We start from the raw sequence: 24287 nt of genomic DNA, 5'->3' as shown, positions 1-24287 counted from the left end.
CTGTGATTGGTCGGGCGCCTCGTGACGTCAACTCTAGTGACCGACCGCTGCCGCTACACATGAAGCGTGGTGCCAGGTAGTTTGGTGCTGTAATGGAAAATTAAGAGGTAATGGAAAATTTAGAGAGATTGCGTTTTTCTGAGGAGTTCGGCATTACTCCCTACATGTACGAGCCGATTGCGAAGAGCCGGCCTCTCGAAGAAGCAAACAATGCTGGTGCGAGCAGTGCTTTCGACGCGAACGAAAGCGAAGTCTTGGGATCTCCTCGTGTTGGAAATGCTCTTTGGTGAGTATGTTTTTTGCAAAGCGATCTAGTGATCTCGCCGATCTTTCGCCGATCTTTCGCCGATCTAGTGAGCTTGTTTCCGGTCAAACAACTGTAGTGTTGTGTTCCTACATGCCTCCTCGTGGAACGTAAGCGGGGATGCGATCGTCGGCATTTGCGCGCTGTCCAAGGCTGTCGGCAATCTACAAAGACAGTTTATACACGTGAAAAGCTTCCCGGTTCATGCAGTACATGTAGTGACCTTCATCTGTGCGCCATCTCGTGATAATCGTCGTCACGGAAGTGGTTGGAGCACAGCACTATTGTTCTTGAGGGCTTGACATTCTTTCGCTTCACAGCAGTCACCCACTTCGTTAAAAGCTTCTTGTCTTGTGGGAAACAATGGAAGACAACATCGTCGCGGCCGCTGGTGCTCGTGCAACTGTAGGCTGCACAGAAAGCCGGCATGATCGGCCCACCACTTCAGTTGATGCTGCGCACGTTGACTACCACTCTACATACACGCAGACGCACCAACAAAGGAATGCAGGGTCGATCGAAGCAGATTACGATGGCACGCACGCAGAAACAAGCATGGTCAGGCACGGTCGCGCAGGCTGCGAAGGAACAAAACACTAGAGTTGACATCACAACACCGTGGTTTCTGGTCTCCGCTCGCATCGTCAGCGTCGGCAGCAGCGCGCGGCATTCGACGGGGGGCGGAGCTACAGCGCAATTTTAACCGATGATTATGTCGCTCCTAATCGAAAAAAAACCCCCCCAAATTTTACCTACATGGTTTATAAGGTTCCCGCATCCGTATATGAGCGTCTTATTGAATTCGACAGACTCTTCAGCTTCCCTTTAAGAAGTTTGCAGGGACAACATGGCCACAATTAGTACATGACCGGGGTTGTTGGAGAAGTATGGGAGAGGCCTTTGCCCAGGCTGATGATGATGATGATGATGATGATGAAACAGTATTTGTGCATACCAATGCTTTGAGCATGAGGGCGAACTCTTAATGCAGCATTCACATCAGCAATTATCGTGGGACCAGCTGCAGCTAGCGATCAGAGGGCAACTCGCTGCAACCAATGTTCAACACTGGCAAGTGGGACTTGTATGTCCCCACTCCAAAAATGTGTTGTGATTGGTGCTGTTCATGTCTGTTCGCACAAGCATCACCACATCAAATAACCGTTAACATAATGCACTGTCGTGCACCATTGATTGGGTAAGCAGCAAGCGAGTGAGCTTAAATGGTAACACAGCCTCAGCAACTTGCCTGTGTGAATGCCACCTTTCTAATATCACCACCTTGCTCCGTGTTATGGCTCCTATTCTCAAGTTGTCGCTGATTATGAAATGTTACCGAAACTTGGAAGGGCATGGTTGTTCTGAATGGAGCATATGGATTGTTTAGTGAGCCACAAAACTTTGGGGCACTTATTGTAAAGGTGTGAGAAGAGTTCAAGGGGTGCTTGCCTCAGTAAAGGAAGGAGCGGCTGCCTAGCCGTTAGCGATCTTGCCCAAAGCACACTCGCTCATTCTTTTTCTTTTTTTCTATTTTTTTTTCTCTTTTTCAGGGCCAGACGCGGTTTCTCATCAAATGGAAGGGCTGGAGCGATATCTACAACTCCTGGGAAACGGAAGATGCAGTGCAGAATTGTATGGCCTTAGTACTAGAATGCTGTGTTCGGACAAATTCTAGGTTTGTAGCTTTTACTATCCTGTATTTATTGCAGCTCAGGTTGTCTGCATACCTAGTGGGTGTTTCAGCTTAAATATGACCCGCCATGGTTGCTTAGTTGCTTTGGTGTTGTGCTGCTAAGCATGACATCGCGGGATCAAATCCCGGCCACGGCAGCCACACTTTGATGGGGGTCAAATGCAAAAATGCCCGTGTACTTAGATTGAGGTGCACGTTAAAGAATCGCAGGTGGTTGAAATTGATCCAGAGTCCCCTTCTATGGCATGCCTCATAATCAGGCCGTGGTTTTTTGCCTTGAAAACCCCATTATCTAAATTTTTTTTAAGCTTAAATATGCTTTGGCTATGGATATATGATGATACAACCTGCTTCCAGTGACAGCCGAACTTAAATAGTGAATTACGCATGTGATACTCTACACATTAGCCTAATTACTACTACTAATTTATATTTACCATACACAAACAGGACATGTATTCTCGCAGTGGTGGAATTTTATAATTCTTTTCATAAATTTCTGACTTGTGATACTTATGTTCTTAGTAAAATTAACACGTTGGACATCTCAAAGCACCAATCTGTCACCTCAAAAGCACTTAACATTTGCCTCTAGCATCCTGAATTTGCATTAGTATGAGTTGCGGGTTCAATTCCTGACCGTCTCGATTAGATTCTAATATCATTATCAGCAGCAGCAGCCTATTTTTATGTCGACTGCAAGACAAAGGCCTCTCCTAGAGATCTCCCCTGTTATGTGCCAGCTAATTACAAGTTGCATCTGTGAGTTTCCTGATTTCATCACCCCACCTAATTTTCTGCTGTCCTCGACTGCGCTTCCCTTCCCTTGGCACCCATTCTTTGACTCTAATGTTCCACCTGTTATCTGCCCTATGCATTACATGGCCGGCCCAGCTCCACTTTCTCTTAATATATACTAGAATATTGGCTGTCCCAGTTTGTTCCCGTACCCACACTACTCTCGTCCTGCTTTTTATTGTGCCTAACATTTTTCATTGTGTTGCTCTTTGCAGAGTGCTTAACTTGTTCTCCAGCTTCTTTGTTAACCTCCAAGTTTACGCCTCATATGTTAGCACCAGTATAATGCAATGATTGTACACTTTTCTTTTCAGCGACAGTTGGAAGCTCCCAGTCAGGATGTAGCAATGCCTGTTGTATGCACTCCAGCCCATTTTTATTGTTCTGTAAATTTCCCTCTCATGATAAGGGTCCCATGTGACTAATTGACTTAGATAAATATACTCCTGTACAGACTCTAGAGGCTGACAGGGGAACCTAAATTCTTGTTCCTTTGCCAGGCTATTGAACACACTGGCCTTTGTCTTCTGCATATTAATCTCCAACCCTACTCTTACACTTTCTCAGTTAAGGGCCTCAATTGTTTGTTGCAGTTCATCCTGAGTGTTTCTGACCAGGACATTGTCATCTGCAAAGTGAAGGTTGTTGAGCTATTGGCCGTTGATCCTCATTCCTAAGCCTTCCTAGTCTAAGAGCTTGAATACTTCTAAGCATGCGGTGAATAGCATTGCAGAGATTGTGTGTTCTTGTCTGACCCTTTTCCTGATAGGCAATTTTCTACTTTTCTTGTGGAGGAACAAGGTAGCTATGGAATCTTTGCAGATATTTCTGAAGATATTCACATATGCCTTTGCACTCTTTGATTATGCAGTGCCTCCATGGCTGCTGGTGTCTCTACTGAATCACATGCCTTTTCATAATCTATGAAAGCTATACAGATAGGTTGATTGTACTCTGCAGATTTCTAAATTACCTGATTTGATGACATGGACGTGATCCATTGTAGAATATTCCTTCCTGAAGCCAGCCTGTTCTCTTGGTTCATTGAACTCAAATGTTGCCCTCATACTAATATCAGTAGAATGCAAAAACACTCACGCACTGACCCTTTGGTACACATATATAAGCACAGGCATTTAGAACTAACCTGAAACACTACGCTATAGAGTCTCTCATTCTTTCATAGCACCTGTGGTATACCCCTATCAGATCGTCAAATTTAATGTCACTATGAGAAAGTGTGCTTTCTTGTTAACTGTCATTCAAAGGCTTTCTCACGGAAAGGTTTAGTGACACTTGTTGAAGGGCCCCTCATGAGGTCTGGCCATTTTGAGCTGACAAGCACAGTGCATACAATGCACGCTCACAATCGTGTCTGCTAAGAATTACGTCACTATGCGACGCTGAAAGAGCTGAAATTTCAAACTAAATGCCGTTTCAACTTGTTGAAATGGCAAACCGAGTCACCTTCATCGAACTGTTTGAAAAAAACAGTATCTTAGCTAGGCATCCTAATGAAAACACTAGACTTATCATTGAAGCAGCTGCGATTGCTGAAGGTGACTCGGTTAGTAAGCTGTCAATTGCATTAACAGATAAAGAACTTGCTTTTCTGAGCTCGCACATGTGTACTTGTTCATCTTAAGGAGGCGGTCATGGTTCCTTTGAATTTTGAATGCACACTTATCCTGGTTTTGTGCTTTGGGGGGAGGGGGGGCACTTTTGTCTTGGTGTCTTGGTATATACCATATTTACTCGATTGCACCCCTAAATTTTGTCACCAAAATTCGATTTTTTTATTTTCCGTATAATGATTGTACCCCAAAGTTGCCGCAGCGATATGTCATGTGCCAAGTCTAGCTAATAATGATCGCGCTTACCATCTGTTGACTGCTATGCGAACGACTGTTCAAGACAAACCAAGCGGTCTGCACGCACCAAACACTTTTAAGCAGATGCCCCATTTCATTCCTTTCATCACTTTCTGCACTTCTGTGACGAAAAAAAGCTACAACCAAACTTGCCTTTATTATGTGTAGGCTTTATAATGGTTGAGCGGAAACGTGCCATATTAGTATAGTGGTCAAGACAAATGCCGCAGTTTCCGCAGCATGTCCGCCATGTGTTCCTATGTCACTGGCAGCTAAGCACGCCCATCTGTTTCTGTCCCCTCAAAATGGACATGGCTATGTTGTTGCCGCAAACTTGCCGATAGTATTCATTACTGATACGGAAGAAACTGTTTGAATGCACGTAATGTACTCACGAGAAGAAAAAAAATCGCGTTCAGCGCGTTCGGCTTGCTCTGCCGGCCACCATTTTTTTTTGTGTCCCGCACTACATACAGCAGCAGCCGCCTATTTGTTGACCAGTTGTCATCCCGTAGCGAATGCCAGATGAATTTTTTTTCTTTTTGCAGGAAATTTAATCCGCGTAATGATTGCACCCCTGAATTTCAGTCAATTTTTTTTTTACAAAAAAGTTCGATCATTATGCGAGTAAATAGGGTATGTGTGTTACTCAAAATAAAAATCAGCTGGAAGTCGGTGCTTGTCTTCGCCATTCTTTTGGTCCCTGTCTATGTAAGCGCTGTAAGTGATGTTTTCTGCCATGGCAGGAGTGGAGTATGGCACATTTGAGAGGAACCAGTTATGGTGGAGATGTAGATTGAGTTTTCAGCAGGCTTTTAGATATATGTGTTTTAGGTTTCTTGTTTAGAAACGATAAACCAAAACGTAGGAGCATTCATAGAATGGTGCAGTAGTTAAATTTTTTTTGAGGAGGGGGGGGGGGGAGTTATGAGTCGGTAATGTGAGGTTTCAGCATTACACATGCTGCACAGTGAGTCTTCATTCTATTCCTCATCAGCAATCAGTGTGTACCTGCTTCTTTCCACTTATGTGTGTGAGCTACAATAACCTACCCCTGCCCTATGTCAGAAATGTCTTCACTGCATTGTTCCTAAGTGATACATTTAATTATTCATGTGTAGACATAATTATTTCTTAACACCTTTTTTCTCTTCTTTTTTTCTTTTCTGTGTCTCTTATTGAGGAGCGCAGCTATAAGAATAACCTGATTCAGAGGGCACTTCGACTTGCCTGCAATGCTCAAGACCCCGATGTTGCTGTTTTAAGCAAGCTTGCTGGTTTCACCATACCGGACAACGGCTTCATCCGGAAGCAGGACATCAGCGACATGAGAAAACAGGTGCGTCAATATGTGGCGCAATTTTACTAACTTAGCTCTTTGTGAAGATGGCACATGGGGTCCTACTAGTTGTACACTCTACTTCATTTCATTAACTGGACACCAAAGCATGACACTAAACATGCTTAGACTGGTGAATTAGCCTTTTAAAACTTTGTGGACGTTTTATTTGGCAAAAGAAAGTTTGCTTACTAGTGGAGAAATTGAATGCCAAAGTTTATCCTGAATTTTATTCTGAAACAGCAGCTGCCTGGTTACATCAGGAATTGCGAGTAACTTTGTTTGTTGCAACCATTTCCTGCATGGGAAAAGGTTTCAAAACTTGCTTGGTTGAGGGTTTCGGTTCTCTATGAAGCGCAGTAATTCAAAGGTGAAAACTCGAAGTGATAACGTTGTAGCGGGTGGCAGAGTGACGGAGACGATCCAAGAGCACGTACCGCACTGTTTTATTTCAGTGACAGCAAACTATATATATAGGCTGTTTGCCTGTGATGTAACATAAAAAGAATGAATCATGTTTGACATGTGTGGCACAGCACTTCATATCACTTCTCCCTTTCTTTTAAAACTGCAGTCTTTGCACGGGTCTTCCCGTCGAGTCGACGCGAGTCGATGACTATCAACAGCATGCGTCCTTCTATCGGTCCGGCATAATCATTGCGAAGCCTTGACCATTTGGTTCCCGTTTCTGGCCAACAGATAGGAACCTGTCGATGAGGCATTGGCTGAGCTTGTACACATGAGATGCACGAACGTGCAAGGCTTTCGATCTCACCATCCAACCCAGGCCACCAGAACAGCGTCCGAGCCAGTCTTTTCATTGCAGATGCACCCTGGTGTGACCGATGTAGCTCAGCGAGCATGGCAACTCGCGCTTTGTGGGGTACGACGATGCGATGACCCCAGTAGAGCAGGCCTTCTACGCTTGACAGCTCCAGTCTTCTGGAAAAATAAGGTTGAAGGTGATTGTGACACGGTGACAAGCGTTTAGGCCATCCATTCAGTACAATGTGCTGCACAATGTTAAGGTTTTCATCTCCGTTCGTCAGCGCCCGTATGGCATCCGCTGGCATGAACAAGCTGTCAAGGGTCTCTGAAGACAACACGTATTCTGGTAAGGTGCCCGATCGACACACGTCTGTTATCGGCACGGGCAATCGGCTGAGTGCGTCCGCGTTGGCGTTTTCCTTGCTGGCCTTGTACTCTATGCGGTAGCTATATTGGCTTAGAAACAGAGCCCATCTCTGAATACGTACCGACGCCATTGGGGGCACAGGTCGATCTTCTTGTAGAAGTCCCACCAATGGTTGGTGGTCCGTGACCAATACAAACTCGCGGCCCAGCAGGTAGTCTCGAAACTTTTTTACTCCGAATACCAGTGCGAGCGCTTCCTTCTCGAGCTGAGAATAATTCTTTTCGGCGTGTGTTAACGTGCGTGAGCAGAAGGCAATGGGCTTATCCAATTTTCCAATTCGGTGCGAGAATACGGCACCTAAACCCGAAGGTGATGCATCGCATTCCAATCGCACTGGTTGGTTGGGATCGAAATACGTCAGAACAGGCGAACTCAGAAGTGTTTGTTTAGCCTTGAGATATGAATTTTCCTGCGCCGTTCCCCAGTGCCATTTATGCTCTTTTTCTAGCAGAAGATACAACGGGGCCAGCATCGTTGACATGTGTGGCAAGAACCGGTGATAATAAGTCAACAGACCCAAAAACGAGCGCAGTTCGCTCACATTCGTAGGCCGTGGCGAGTCGCGTATTGCTGCTAGGTTCTTCTCAAGCGGATGCAAGCCGTCTTTGTCAATGCAATGACCCAGGTAGACGATTGAGTCTTTGTGAAAATGGCATTTTTCGGCCTTCAGCTTGATACCATTTTCTTGAAGCCTGCGCAAAACGTCCCGAAGCACTGAGCCATTATCGTCTTGACGTTCCGCTATCAATACATCGTCCAAATACACCTGCATGGCTGGAAGACCGGCCAGGACCGTTTCCATGCGCCGCTGAAAAATCGCGGGAGCTGAGGCAACTCCAAACGGAAGACGGTTATAGCAGAACAACCCCTTGTGAGTGTTTATCACGGCCAACTTCCTCGCCTCCTCATCCAAAGGGAGTTGGTTATATGCATCCTTAAGGTCCAGTGTTGTGAAATAGGATCCCCCACGTAGCGACGCGAAAATGTCTTCAATGTTTGGTAAAGGGTACTGCTCAGTTATGCACGCAGCATTGATTGTGGTTTTGAAATCGCCGCAGATGCGAAGGGACCCGTCTTTCTTCAGTACTGGTATGATTGGCGCCGCCCACTCAGAATGTGCTATGGGCGATAATATGCCTTGCTCTACTAAACGGTACAGCGCAGTTTCCACTTTTTCATGTAGAGCATAAGGAATTGACCGCGTCTTGTGGAACTTCGGTTGGGCGCCTTCTCGAATGTGGAATTTCACAGGTGGCCCCTGAATGTTTCCAAGTCCTGGCTCAAAAAGGGCAGAAAACTCGGTCCTGAGGCTGTCGGGATCTGCTGACGTCGGTTGAACCGTAGCGAGAAACCCGGACGGCAAAAGCGAGAACGCTTGGATTAAGTCCTTTCCGCAAAGGCTGTGACCCGAGCAGCCTGTAACTATCAGTGTGGCAGGTACAGTCTTCCCCGCAAAATGGGCTTCAAGGTGCAGTTCACCGACAATGGGTAGCTTGCCCAAGTAACAGCTGAGCGTGTGTTTGCATTTCGATAAGCGTGGCCAACTCAGACGGTGCTTTAGATACACCTCCTGCGGAATGATAGAAAACGGTGATCCCGTGTCAATAATCATGTTCAAGGGCACGCCACCCCAGCGGATAAATCTGCGGAATGCCTGGAGCAAAGATTTCTTTTCCCGCGATTCCTGCAATGTGAAGACTGATGAAATAATGCCTTCCTCCGTTTCGGATACAGCGCTCTCATAATGAACTGCGTTAGCGACGCCATCGCGCCTACGACCAGCCCGGAGCCCCGATTGGGAGCGGCATTTTCTTGCAAAATGACCAGTCTTCCGACAGTGAAAACACTGCTCCTTTTTGTGCAGACAGTCGCTTGCTTCGTGATCGTAGTTTCCGCAGCGTGCGCACTCAGTATGGCTTTGCTTATCTTTGGTGAAGGTCTGATATCGGCGCGATTTACAGTGCACACCGCTGCCTCATTATCAGGTCTAGTCATGGCGCTTACTTCCACTGCGGCTGTCTCTGCCGCTATGGCAATCGTTTCAGCTTGGGCAAGTGTGAGCTCAGATTTTTCAAGCAGCGTCTGCTGCACCGCCCGATTTCGGATGCCACAAACAATGCGGTCCCGTAACATACGGTCCAGACTGGTGCCAAAGTGACAATTATTCGCAAGCTTTCATAGCTCAACAACATAGTCCCGGACAGATTCGTTTGCAGCCTGATCCCTTGTAAAGAACTTATAACTTGCGGCAACCTCATTAGTCTTCGGCGCATAGTGGTTATTTAGGATGGTAAGTGCGTCCTTGTAACTCAGGCCATTTACTTTCTGGGGGGCGCAGTGTCCAGCAAGAACGCCTACCGTCTTCGTTGACAGTGTCGAAACCAAGAGCACCTTTTTCTTATCATCTGTCTTAATATCATTTGCTTCAAAAAATGCCTCCAGTCAAGTCAAGTAAATATCCCACTTATCTTGATTTTCATAGAAACTTGGGGTACCGAGGTTCGTAGCCAGGGCCATGACCGCCGATGCTCCGTAGACTCGATTACTTTCAGTACCCAGCAGGACTTCCAGCGCTACCGAGATGCCACTGCTCGTGGCGGGGGCTCCGCGGGGTGGTCCCACCCTCGTCGCCACTGTTGTAGTGGGTGGCAGAGTGACGGAGACGATCCAAGAGCACGTACCGCACTGTTTTATTTCAGTGACAGCGAACTATATATATAGGCTGCTTGCCTATGACGTAACATAAAAAGAACTAATCATGTTTGACACGTGTGGCACAGCACTTCATATCAGATAACAGTGATCAAATAGTGGATACCTCAGGTTAGAGCCAGTGTTTCAACATGGAAGCTTGTCTTTCTCAAGGTGAATGACAAGTCCCCTTGTTGAAGCATTGGCTCCTGCTCGAGGCATATCATGATTGACCACTTTTGGTCACAGTGATCTGTTATGTATGAGAATCTGCGTTTCTTATATCAAGGTTTTACTGTACTTCATTTCATCAGAACTGTAATGCACTTTTTCTTCTTTACAAATTGAGAAACATAATGCATGGTCATGTGAGCCTCATCTACCTTTTTTTTTTCAGTGTTGTGCTGTTGTAAATATATAGACCTCTCAAAGAGTTTTACCAGGCCACTGATATTGCAAAGGATGCCATTAGCAGTTGACCTTAGTGGACTAGAGGTTAATTATGATTTGAAAAGGAAGGCACAAGGAAAAAGAGCAATGCAGATGCAGCTCGTATTTCTCTTTAAATGCTGGAAATATTCACAAAGCAGCTAGTCTATGCACTCACTTAAAGGCCAACTGCAATGAAATTTTGGAGTGCATAAAAAGCCTAGTTCGAGATCATTTAGATATAGAGGGGCCTCTATGCAAAATTTGTCATTTGAAATACAAATGCTAGCGTTACAAAAAGCTTGCAGAGATAGCCATTTTTTGATACCGGAACTAAAAAATGTGCCACCATTCCACTCAGCAGAAGTGACATGTGACCTTGAATGAGCAGCTCCTTGGCATGACCTCCAAGATAGGCAGCACCTGCGACTGCCTGTGGCGCACTAATTTCGGGATCAGGATCGGAATTTATTATTAGAAGTTGGGTCACATTACAAGTACAGTTGAACCCACTTATAACAATATTCAAATGCCATGAGAATTCTATTGTTATAACCGATAGTTGTTAAAACCAGGTTGCATGAAAAAATCAAAATAGGGGGATGGCAGAGCTGATCTTAGCAAACTATAATAGTGGGGAGGCCAGTGCCTCTCCCCGCCACCTTCCTCCATCTGGCTACTGCTTGTGCTCACTCGTTTAATACGGGTGTCACACGGCGCACTTTTGATCACAATCAAGCCCGATCCGGATAGAATTTCTCGGTCGTGATTGGCTCCTTTGCACAAAATGCACGAGAGAGCCAATCGCAGTCGAGAATTTTGATCCGGAACGGTCCCGTTTGCAATCAAAAGTGTACCTGCGACACCGGTATAAATGCTTCCTGGGCGCTCTAATCATGTGCAACAAGCTGCGGCTGTCGGCGTTACAGAATGGCGCTGCTATAACAACTGCAAAGAGGTGTCACGGGTGGCAAGCGATATGCGAGCACCACTGAGGCAGTGCTTTGGTGGGCCCAAAAGGGGCTTTTCAAAGAATGTGAAGAAGTATTCGCAGCAGCCTGTCAGCTTGAGAAATCCAGAAAAAATGCTGAGATGCCACAAGCATCTGGACATGTAATTCTCACTGGCTTGCACGAGAAAACCCTATGTCCCTCAGCCTTGCATGCTTTACGCGAAACTTGCTGACATCCTTCTCTAAGGCATCCAGGAGCTCCACTGTGTGCAACAAAAGGTTCCTTGTGAAAACAAAGCCCCGGAGGGGGACTGAATCTTCTGCCGGGCCTCCTGTGAGGGCAACCTTGAGACAGCCTGCCCTACCGCGTCATCATTGCCATTGTCGCCGTCACTATCCTATGCAAGCACATTTGCGGTGATTGCTTCATCTGTTAGCACTTAGTTTCCAAATCCATAGCTGCACCCTTTCCTTTCACCGGCAACGTTGTGCATTACCGATTATCAGCGGACGCGTCAGTCATCTTCCGTTTCGGCAGCGAGTCAAGAAAGGCTGAGAAACCACGTGGCCAGGAACGATTTGGATGCAACTAACAGACGAACATTGGCGATTACGCTGTTTACAGAACTGCGCTGAATGATCCGAGCAGTGCAGTTGGCGCGGTCCATTCATGTTTCAAAGGGTGGTGCAGCGTAGAGATGGGCACAGTCCATTCGTGTTCGAAGGGGTGGAAGGGTGACGGGAGAAAGGCGCGCGGAGAAGGCTAAAAAATGAGCGTGTGGCGGCTGTACGAGAAGCGGGCCATCGTGCAGTGGCTCGAATTTCTCGTTTTCTTTTTTCTTTTCAAGGATTTCGCATTTCACTACCTTTCGGCTCGTACACTGAGCAGCCAGACTTCATCGTTATAACCGATAATGCAGCGCCAGGGCATTGTAGTAAGCGGGTTATTTCACCATGCAAAACATACAAAAGTTGATGGTGCAGCATCTTCACATTGTTATAACCGATATATTGTTAAAACCGGTATCGTTTTAAGTGGGTTTGACTGTATTTAGTATGCAGGAGGAGGTCCCATAGTCAAAGACTGTATCGGGACCTCCTGTACAAGAACGGTTATTATAGTTAACATCTCAAAGCAACAGTAGCATTTAATAAAGTAGTATACAAGTAAAAAAAATGGTTAGAGAACAAAATACAGAATTGATTACAAATACTAACAAGGTAGCATATCTCATGGTAGCAGGAAAAAAATTGTGTGGGAAGAAAATGCCAACAGTTTATTTACAACAACGAAAGAGTGAAAAAAAAATAAAGAAGCAAAAAAAAAGGGAACAAAGACCGAATACAGGAAACCTTCTTGTTAATCTGTCAATATTAAATGCATTTTTAGTTCTCTTTTAAATTGTGGTAAAGATTTTGCGTTTTTCATTTTTATGGAACATATTTATGTCGAAGTGAATTCTGCAGTCTGTTTGCCAAAGTTAGTGCAGATTCTTGGTAAAAGAAAATTGTTATTCAATGCAAATCTGGTGGTACTATGAATCATCAGGTTAGATGGTGAAAATGGTAGCTCATTATACAGAAAACTCTAGAAAAAATACCTAGGTTGTATTCAGTGAATTAGTAAAGGCAAGGCGCAGAAGAACAGGACTCGAGAAGAACACACACGACAGGACCGGCGCCGGTCCTGTCATGTGTCGGTCCTGTCGTGTGTGTTCTTCTTGAGTCCTTTTCTTCTGCGCCTTGCCTTTACTAATTCAAGCATGAACCAACTAGCCCAAGCAAAAGTTTTACTTGAGCGTATTTAGTGAGTCCAGAAATGGTAAGGATGTTATTCTCGTGTACATAGTAGGGAATTGGCATTAGAAAAGCGTGGATTGTGAGTAATTATTCTTATGGCTTCATTCTGAACTGTCTGGAGAGACACTATATGAGTATTATAGGTGTTTCCGCATCATATTATGCCATAAGTACTAATGTGAGGCAGCATGTTGGGAGTTGCATCATAGTTTAAAGACTGTTAACAAGAACACTATGCAATTACCAGCTTTATGACTTTGCCAAGATTGCTTCAACGGCATATACTAGGTGTATGTGAATACCGAATACTAGTAGATTTCGAATTGAATGTAGAACCGAATCAAGAAAAAAGAAATCCAAATATTGAATGTGGAATATAAAAAAAAAATTATTCATGAAATTTAATGCTTACAAAATTTTGTGCAAGGAAACACTGTGCTGCAGCGGGAGTCTCCTAGCATTGCATAACAAGAATGTAGCAAGCTATTAGTAACTTATGGACATAAATAAATTAAATTATGAGGCTTTACGTACCAAAACTATGATCTGATTATGAGGCATGCTGCAGGGGGAGACTCTGGATTAAATTTGACCACCTGGGGTTTTTTATTGTGCACCTAAATCTAAGTACACGGGTTCACTCCCATCGAAATGTGACTGCCGTGGCCGAGGTTTGATCGTGGGACCTTGCTTATGTACACCTGGCGACAAAAGTTTACGGATCACGGGTTCTCCGAAAACATTCAATTCCCGAGCAGCCTGTAGTAGTAGCCAGTAAAACTGTATCGACAGTGTTGTTAGCATATTCTAGTTGAGGCCTGAAATGCAAATACCAGACTGCATTGTGAGGTTGCTGAGAGATTCAGCTTTTTCTTCGATCTCGTGCCCCACAATATTTTGTCGCTGGGTGTGCATAGAAATTAAGATATACAATGCGTTCTACTCTTAATAAAGGGAGCACCAATTTAGTATGCCAGGGTTGGGATAATGTAAAACTATTCCAATCTGTTTTTTTAATTAAAATCCGCCATTTACCCCCTGCGAGAGGTCAGGATGGCTCAAGACCTGCCAATAGGGGTGGGTGCTATGTCCATATAGGCGGGGCTTGAGCCACATCAACACTGATTACAACTCAGTTCCAGTATATAAAAGTCTCAGTATTTTTTTATCAATATAATCTTTTTGTTCAACAGAATCAAATGCTTTTTTTTCCTCTGAAACTGATGAATTAATGACATCTTGTTGGACTGAATACCAGTGAGGTCCAGTGTTTTGCCACAATCTTTTATTTATTGCATAGAAAGTTTTGCTTTACAGTTTTTCTTTAAAAAGACTGAAGGGCTACCCAATTTTACGGCAGGTGGTTTATTGTAAGGCCAATCTGCCTGACAGGCAAAGGGACTGTGTCACGTGACTCAATCACTGTTTCACGTGTAGCTGGCACTGACTGTAAGAAGCAGGTGCCCTCCGTGCCGTTGCATTGTCATGTTCTGCATCATTTGCTACCTGTCAAAGAATCTGAAACCCAAAGGGTCGCGGCATTTTTATGTTCGCTTCCATCCCCCTTCTCCCTTTATCTACCCACTTCGTTCATCCGGTGTCCAACTGGGTCATGACATTTTCGCACCTGCCATGTAAATCAAAAGCTAGTCTAGTTACGGTTGCTCGAAGCTAAAAAAAATTGAACAATGTGCATCTACAAACGGCGTTGGGAATGAGAGGCTACTGTAAGATGGCGGCCATGAATAACTTTGTTGCCGTCCCATGCACTTGCTTTTGTTTGTGAGGCAGTTTGTCAGCTTTCCAAGTGTTGCGCAGCTGCTGCGGATATATCTACATCGATTCAGCACCAAACCGTAACTTTCTTCGCCAACATCCAATGAAGCATAGGCCTAATGACGTACCGTATTTACACGACTGTAAGTCGACTCGAATCTAAGGGCACATTCACACCGGCGACTTGAGGAGGTCGCGCGACCATTTGCGACTCGCAATCAAAAAGCGACCGAAGGCGACTGATGTTCACACCGGCAAGCCCGGCTGAGCGCGACCCGCAAGTCGCAATCCCGGAGATTATCGTTCTCAGCGAGAACTCTCGGAATCTACGCGGAATTTGAACGCGATGCCGGAGGAGGCCGGATGTAGACACACGAAAGATCACTTCCGGTGCGCCGCTGATTGGTTTATCAGTTTTGCGACCACGGTCGCGCGACTGAAAAATCGCGCAGAAAGTGACTGGCCCAAAACGGTCGCTTTTCAAGAAAGGCGACCGTTTGCGACCATTTGCGACTGGTCGCTTTGCGACCAACTTGGTCGCGCGACCACTGTCAGTCGCCGGTGTGAATGAGCCCTAAGTCGACCCCCCCCCCCCCATATCGCTTGACCGGAAAAAAAAAAAACCGAAGGCGCATTCGATAACGAAAATTTATTAGTAGCTGACATGGTCACTGGACTACTCGTCTTCACTAGTGCTGCCATCGTCATCGTTGCTGCGGTCCCACGGCGCGTCGTGGTCCAGCGAAATTTCAAATTTGGCAAACGACCGCACCAGGACATCTTGCAGAACAGCAGCCCACGCCAAATGCACCCAACCACACGCAGCCGTCAGGGAGGCTCTTTTGACAGGTCCGCTTGGCGTAATTTCGCAGTCTTCTGCCGCCAGCCACTCGTACTCACGGCGGAGCAGAACCTTAAAATTAAGGCGAAGGTCCGGGCTTGTTTCATGACCACGTCACACTTCACTGGCAGGGACTGATCACGCATTTCAGCGACGCTGCCGCAAGCTTAGCCTACAGCTCCGGAAAGCGTCCAGACTTCGGCACGTGGGAAATTTCTCACTTGCCGCCACAGGGTGAAAATTTCGCTTCGCTGCAGTCGCCACTCTCGCACCACCCGTTTAGAAACATCGAAATTGCGGCCCGCAGCGCAGTGATTTCTTTCTTCGGCGTAAAGGATGACAGCCCTCTTGAACGCTGCTGTGAACGAGTGCCGAAAGATTAGTGGGCCTGCAGCACTCATGACGACTTGGGAAGCATAGAAGTAGCACGTAGCCGGCAGTCAAGTGGAGCGCGTCAAAAAGTTGGTCAAACGAATGCCAATGCCTTTAAACAGAGAAAGAGAAACCCACGAACGCTGTCTTCTCTTCCATGAACTACCGATACTCCCCGCAAGCGCCGCCGTTCTATAGAGAAAGAAATGTGGCCGTTCTAAGCAGCGTTGGTTCTAAGGGTGCCGCCGCAAATGGGAACAGCGGCGCTTCCATCAACTATCGACACCCCCCATGAGTGTTGCATGCACTGTAAGACTCTCAAAAATGTTGAAAAACCCTTCCGAAAAGCAAACAAACACGCGGGATAGCGAAAAGATACGGGTAGGACCATAGAGCAAACATAAAATTGTAACTACGTTGTAGCTCTCGTTGGTATCGCTTTTTTTTTGGCGGGGCAATGTTTTGATTTCGATTGTAAGTCGACCCCCCAACTTCAGACTTTCAAATTTTAAAGAAGGGGTCGACTTACAATCGTGTAAATACGGTAGGCAGTGGTTGTGACAAAAATTCTCCTGCTGGATTATGTGGTAAAAGGCAGCAAGCCATCACAGAATGCTTGCCACTACAATCAAATAACGATATAACGAATTGCGTGGGGCCGCCCAAAATTATTTATTTTATTCTGAAAGGTTGTTATAGTGAAAGCCTCAAAATCAACTTTTCCGCCGATCAACCCATGAGTTAATAAGTTGTCACCTTTTGAGCTGTCCATGAAAACGTCGCTGTTGGCTCTTGGCTCGTGCTGTTACTATTTTCCATAGATTCCGCTGCCATGCACCACCGAAGAACAGTATAAGAGTGACGCGCATGAAGCAGGCGCTAACGCTGAGGAAACTGCTGACAAAAAGGAAGCTCCATGTTGCCTCCAAAGTGCAATGTTGCTTGTTTGTTTGTTTTTCACATTTCTTGCCGTGGACACAGCAACTGTCTCGCTTGAGGCGGACACTTGGACTATACCAAAGTGAAGTGCGCATAAAGGACACCGCCTGGAACGTGCAAAATGCAAACGTATAGCATCACTGCGAGTGCGGAGGTTACATTTCTCCGCATGCATAGCTAGTACGGCTACAGAAAGAAGTGTAAAAGAAAGAGGCGTGTGCAGAAAGAAGGCCGAAAGAAGGAAGAGACAAACCTCCATTGCTAGGTGACACCTGCCTCTAGCAAGCGCTCGCAAAACTGAATGCGTGGTTGCTTCTGCAATAGATAAAAATATCCTCTCCTGCATTTTTTTATTTAGCGCTGTCTCAGGTTTTTCGAGCCCGTGCACCATGGCGTCTACTTTCTGCACCTAATCATCTGCTAGCCTATTGTTTCGACTGCCGTGAAGCATACACAGAAATATAAGAATCCTCAGATTTCGGAATATTAGTTTGTAGTATTCAGGTGTTAACATGGCACTGAAACTGAATAATGATCGTTATTCTGAAAAGTTTGGTATTCTGAAGTTCGTAGTTCTGAAATTACATTGAAAAGCATAAGAAGTCAGCGGGGGATTTCTGAAAAGTTAGTTAAAAGTGGTGTTTTTAGTAATGAAGTTTCACTTAATTCGTTGGTACGGGTGTGTCATCAGTGATCGGTGCCAAGATGATGCATGTGGGTTAGATGGATAATTGTTGAAGTGGCATTAAATTTGTTGCCACATATGCAACATAATCTGCGTGCCTATTGGTGGATAATTGGCTTGATCTTCACACTTTGTGAAATACGAGCTGCTTTCGTTGCCGTTCCCTCTGTCTGTGTTGCGTTATCATTTTGATATGTCCTGTTGGCCAGGATGAACCTTGTACCGACAGAGGCGGCCCAGGACAATGATGTGCCATTCTGCATATTATGGCGTTCAGGCACTGTGTGTGTGATCTTCGCACCGAACTTAAGTCAGGGTGCACTCACAGTGAGAAAGTCTGCTACCGTGTCAACCGTGGCAGCCCGTCCGAGGCACGCTTGGCACTCTTTCTGCACCAAAAACTGAGTGAAATGCTCACTTGGGCGGTATCGCGCACTAGGGGATCCACAGGGCACGCAATGTGTGGTACTGTGTGAGTCTCTATTCCAAATGTATAGAATATTTGAAAAAAATCTAGTAGTAGATATTCAGTTCACCAGTTGAATTTTCTTAATGTTCACGATGCGATTCAGTTCAGTGATAATCGAGTATTCGCACATCCCTAGTATATACCTCTCATTTTTCAAAAATTTAGTCAAAGTGAAATTTCGTTACAGTTGGCCTTTAATGTTGCCTTGAACCCACATGCACCCAGAAGGCATTTAGCCATACCAGGGTCGTGGTGCAAGCAGGTCAGTTGCATGTGTGCTCTGAATGAGGGGAGACCAGTCTGGTGCACTGAATTCGTTTATCACGAAAACTGAAACCATGGTGTAAAAAAAAAAAAGAATGTATCACATTATTGTGCTTGTTTTATATTTGTTGTTGTGATTCACAACGAGCAGTTGTGTGCTGTCATATAGAAATGAAGCATGAACTGGACCTTTCAGATAAATGTAAGAGTAATTTGTTGATGGATTTCAGATAAAGTTGCCCTTCTGTGTCTCTTGCAAAGTACAATGTATGTTGCACTTGATGTTTTGACTGAACACACAAATTTAAATTTCGCTGTCCCAATTTAGTTTTCCTCCTTTCCATCGTTAACTATAATACAGTCTGCGCTCGCTATAATGGACTGCGCTACAACGGTCTGTCGGCTACAACGGACGAAATTAGCGGCAATTTTTGTCAGAATCGGGCGTACGAAACATACTTTTCCCGTGTCAACACAGGCTAACAGCTGACATGCAAGGATCTGCAATGTGAACTCGGTGCAATCGCTCGGTGCCGGTAGCTTCATACGCGCTGTGCTTTCGATGTTTAGCTTGCGTTGAAGCGAGAGACAGCACTATGGTCAACTCGCTCACTGCTGCTATCGCACTTCCTCACTTCAACGTTTTGACAGCAACTTTCCGTAGTCATCGAGTAAGGTCTATCCATCTTTACCTGTGCGCGTATGACACCGTGCTTGTTAATTTAGTTAGTAAGCGAATGTTTACAGCTTTATATGGCCAATAAAACTACTATCCTTACTTTGAATAGCTGTCTACTAATTTGCTATCTTAATTGATGCTTCGCCTCTTGGGTGAAGCTGCATTTTTCTTTTGTTTATTTTTTACGTTGGATGTTCGTCACTCACTCTTTGCAATAATGTTGTTACAAATCGCAACCAAACTTTCGGAAGTGAGGTGTTTCGGATATTACGGACTTCAGATAAAACGGGCATCTTTTCTTGGATTATCAGGGTCCATTGTAACGAGAGTGGACTGTAGTAGACAGCATTCTGAGAAATAAAATGCAGTGAACTTTCATTGTTAAGGCCTCTCTCTCTCTGACATCTGCCTGCGTGCCACATCAGTATTTCTCTGGGTACAGTGAGCAATTTCCCAACCCTGACGTTCCAGGTCCTGCGCCTGTCTCCACATCGGCCAGCACAGCTGACACGCATTGCGAAGGCATTTGGGTCGTGGGAGTTGTTTGTGGCAACAGTTGAGGAGCGGCATGCACTGGCCCACACCATCCGCAAGTGGGAAACGTATATCCAGGTCGCCTCTGGTACATACGAGGCCAACACAACGAAGCCTCTCCTGCGCGTAGAGAACAACGTTGACCAGGAAGCACCACCACCTGGCTTTGTCTACATAAGGGTATGATTGAATTGGCAATCGGGTTTCCGCATTTGGAACATTGAAGTTACGCTAACCCTTTCTCTACTGCAGCAAGTGACAAAAGTTTACCAAATTTCCCAAAAGTTTCACACAAATGTGTCATAGAGGCAACCATATTTTCAATGAAAGCATTCAAGCAGCTTATAAGAAGAAAAATTACAGTGACATTGGTGATGATGATGATAATGTTTATTGGCATCCCCTTTAAAATGGGATTGGGACAAATAATCCCCCAGCCTGCTAGAGATAGGGTTGTTTGACCTTTCTTCTGGATGTGAAAAACAATTGCATAAAGTCCTGTGCATTAGGTTATGTAGTGAATACATTTTCACCGCCCTTTGCTATAGTAACTTGTCTGGAAGAGGTCATTTACTGGATGCCACGAGCGCAGGAGAAAGATGTTGATGGAGTGTTGATGACATCTCGTAGCATTCGAGAGTTCGATTTTGCAGACCCAAACGGCTTGCGTTACCCAAAGGGATCTTTGTGCTCCCAAAGTGCCATACTCTGTCTGCATCCTTTTGTAAACCCAGCAGTTTGCTACCCCACACTTTGGGTACACGATATCTAAAGCTCCCTGTTGTTTTTCAGCTCCACAGGGACAGAGTGAGCTGTCATGAAAAAAGGTGGTTCAAACTTTTGAGACCATTGATTTTTGCTTGATTTAGAAGAGGTTAGAAATATCCGAAGCTAAAGTAACGGGATTCTGTAACAGATTTGTGGGTTTCTGTGTGAACAGATATACAGTCTAGGCTCGTTACAATGGACCTGCGTACAACAGACTTTCGGATATAATAAGCCATACATACTCAGTTCTACCTATTTTATTAATTCAACAAAGTTCGCTTTTAACGGACCACGCTACAATGGACTATTGGCTACAGTGGACAAAGTGAGTGGCAATTATTTTTTTAAATTGGCCGTATAAAACGAATTTTTGCCATGTCGACACGGGCTGACAACTGACTTGCGAGGGCCAGCCAACAATCAAGGCTCAGTATCGCGCATGCGAGAAAGAAAGGCGGGGTAGAAACGCGCCATCTTTCGCGCGCGAGGCACGGAGGGTGGGAGGAATACGAGAGAGGGTTGTTCTACTCCGACGGCTGCTGCTTCCGGCGCTGCCGCCTTATCTTGAAAGCGATATGTGATGTGAACAAAGTGCTTGCCCGCGTGGGCGCTGTATCTTGAAAGCGATCTGCGATGTGGACAGAGTGCGCACCTGCGCGGGCACCGTATCTTGACAACGATCTGAGATGTAAACTAAGTGCGTACTTAATTTGCTATCGCAATCGGTGCGTTGCCTTTCGGGCGAAGCTGCGACTTTTCTTTGTTTTTTACTTTGGATGTTTGTCACTCACTTTTTGCAATAAAGTTAGACATTGTGACGAACGTTTCGGAAGTGGGGCGTTTCGGATATTACGGACTTCAGATAAAACGGATGTGTTTTGTCAGATTATCAGGGTACATTGTAACAAGAGTCGACTGTGCACACTTCATTGTGTTCCAAGAGATACTGAATGGGAAATGTTATAGAAACAGATGTAGTATTAGGTGGTTCAACCCATTCATGTTTGTGGCAAGAGAGTTGGTAGCGTCATTCATTTTGTGTCAACGTGTTTTAACATTGAATAGAATTCTGGGGATTTTACGGGCCAAAACCATGATTTGTTTCAGGCACACCATAGTGGGGGACTCCGGATTAATTTTGACCACTTGGATGTCAAATTTAGGCATCGTTTGAATATTCATCGTTTATGCATGCCTTCACGTCAACAGTTTTCAGTTTTGATGTGCTGTTTTTGGGGATTCAGGTGACATACAGATTAAACTGCATCTTGTGGTTCGGGAACTTGCCCCATATTGACAGCTAGCCCTTGACTCGAAAGCGCTTTCAAGAATATCAGTTGTAGTGGAAGAATCAAGCCGAGCCAGCCAGATAAAGGAACAGAGTGCTGACTTCCAACTGGTTTATTAGCGGGTTGCGCGAAATATATACCTACAAGAAAGCATCAGGACAAGTCGTAACAACACTTCACAAACGTCACACCGATAGAAGGCTACACCATCATGGGTCACAGAACGCGCAATTTCATCATGCAAGCTTAAACTGATCAAGAAATCTTGCTTCCTGTGGAGATAGGCACAAGATAGGCACGTGCTGCCAGCCCTTGCTATAAAATGAATCAGCTTCAATGATTTCCCGCGTAAGTTGTGATCGGTGCTTTTTTAGCACTTCACACCGCTAAAAATTCAGTTTACATCCACAGTCGCGACAGTGAATTCCTAAGTGTCCCTGTATAGCCCGGTGCACATTGTAATCATGTTTTTTTAGCCTTTCATTAAGGCAGCGACCAGTTTGAGCTATATATCTCTTTCTGCATGATAGTGGAATTGAATAAACAACTCCAACAACGCATGACTGAAAACGCTTCTTGTGCATAGTCGAACAGACAGTAATGCGCGAATGGAACGCATTTACGACAGTACAGAGCCTGCGTAGCTTAACCGGCACAGAAAACACTTCTTCCACGTTACCCTTGCGGGCAATCTTTTTTAATCTTTGAGAGACGTTATGCAAATGTGGTATGACTACAGGCCTCTTGTGATCACTATTTCTTTGTTGAGCTTCCATGTCACTATCCTTCTTTAGCTGCTTTAATAGCTTTTCTGCCATGGCCGACAGTAGTGTGGGCGGGTACCCGACACACAAAAGTCGATCATCTTGACCTGCAAAGCTGCGCTGCATGGTATAATGACAGGATTTCCTGAGGGCATTTGTGAGACAAAGATTAGTTGTGCTTCGCTTAACCAGCTTAGAATGGGCTGAGTTAAATGATAAAAGAGGTTTCCCGTTTCTTGGTTCATACATCCAGCATACATGGGTCACGTGAAAGAAGTAAATTGAGGTCTAAAAATCGTAAGCTGTTGTCAGTGGGCATCTCATGGGGTGAACACAAGCGGATGAAAGCAACTGTTTAAATTTTTAACAATTTCGTCTGATGTGGGCTGGAAAGCATCGTTGTCACAATCTACAAAGTCCCAAAAATCATCTACAAAACGGCATACTTTGACGACACTTTGTTTATCTAGCATGCTCAATAGCAGCCGGTCATGATGAGCAAGGTAGATGTCACTTAAGACGAATTGTTTATTCAATTCCACTATCATGCGGGAAGAGATATATAGGTCAAACTGGTCGCTGCCTTAATGAAAGGCTAAAAGAACATGATTACAATGTGCACTGGCTATACAGGGACACTTAGGAATTGACTGTAGCGACTGTGGATGTAAACCGAATTTTTATCGGTGTGAAGTGTTAAAGAAGCGCCAATCACAACTTACACGGGAGATCATTGAAGCTGATCTCATAGCAAGGGCTCGCAGCACGTGCGTTAGCGCGCCATCTTTGTGCCTATCTCCACAGGAAGCAAGATTTCTTGATCAGTTTAACCCTTTGATGGTCATGACGTAAATATACGGCGTCGTGAACAAGTCCGAAAATGGTCGATGCCGTATATTTATGCCGCCGTCTGTACATTTAAAAAGCGTGCCAATTTCCTAACTTTTTCTTTTCTGTCATGTGCTGCCACTATGTGGGGATACAGGGAATTTTTTTCGCGTGCCTCCCTCTCTCAGTTTTCGTTGCATGGTTTGTTTTAGCGCTAGTTTGCTCCCACACGTTCCTACTGCTCGCTACCGCTCGCGCATTGGCATGCGCGCAGGCGGGCGGCTGTTTGGATTTTGTTTCGCGGGCGGTTTCGGTTTCTTGCGCTTGCAAAACTGATGGCTATCTCGTTCCTAATCTCTCAAAGGGCAACCGCTTGTTTCTTGCTCGTTTAGTGCTCACAGAGGTGCGCATAGGAGGGATGCCGCCATGCATGCATTTCCGTTTCTTTTCTTTTTTTTAAGGATCGCAAAAGCTAATTGCCCTAGCTGGTTGGCGATAACATGAAGATTAGCAGAAGTTTGTCACACGTGTTGCTTTTTTTGATGGGCACACAACCAAACAGTTTTTTTGAGTGCGCGCACCTACGCAGTTCGATTACGCTATGGACGTACGTATTAGTGTAAGAGCAGGAACATTTGTGGCTTGCGAAATATTCTCATGTCCGGATTTTCAAAGCCTTGAACCATGTGCATAAAAATGCATCAAATTTTTAATTCTGATAAGTTTATTTCCTTCTTTATTGTTGTTATTCATGAATGAAGAGTGCATATATACCAACGCAAAATATTTTTTTCTCATTTTACGGTCACCCTAGAAAAATTGCAGTAATTTTTTTTCTAAATAAGTCTCTAAAAAGAGTCGGAATCTGCAACAACAACAAAAAAAAAAATCGACCCTGGGCGGTCACATATGGCGAAAAAAATCGACCCTCAAAGGGTTAACCTTGCATGACGAAATTGTGTGTTCTGTGACCCATGATGGTGTAGCCTTCTATCGGTGTGACGTTT

The 24287-nt window shown here is 45.0% G+C and overlaps 1 protein-coding gene across 4 annotated transcripts in view; it reads left to right on the top strand.

The window, feature by feature from the left end:
* The window catches only part of LOC142557690 (histone-lysine N-methyltransferase SUV39H2-like), a 113735-nt gene that overhangs the window by 23781 nt on the left and 65667 nt on the right, over positions 1-24287 (top strand). For 3 of the 4 annotated variants that reach the window (XM_075669716.1, XM_075669717.1, XM_075669715.1), the window contains 3 exons: positions 1855-1979; positions 5858-6005; positions 19569-19811. In XM_075669716.1, the coding sequence (XP_075525831.1) occupies positions 1855-1979; positions 5858-6005; positions 19569-19811 (516 nt within the window). The remainder of the gene's footprint in view (positions 1-1854; positions 1980-5857; positions 6006-19568; positions 19812-24287) is intronic. The other variant, XM_075669718.1, reaches the window with a different exon arrangement.

Source organism: Dermacentor variabilis, chromosome 9 (genome assembly GCF_050947875.1).
Source record: "Dermacentor variabilis isolate Ectoservices chromosome 9, ASM5094787v1, whole genome shotgun sequence".
Lineage (NCBI taxonomy): Eukaryota > Metazoa > Arthropoda > Arachnida > Ixodida > Ixodidae > Dermacentor > Dermacentor variabilis.
The sequence above is the reverse complement of the archived record's forward strand: the minus strand, read 5'-3'. Positions and strand labels throughout refer to the sequence as shown.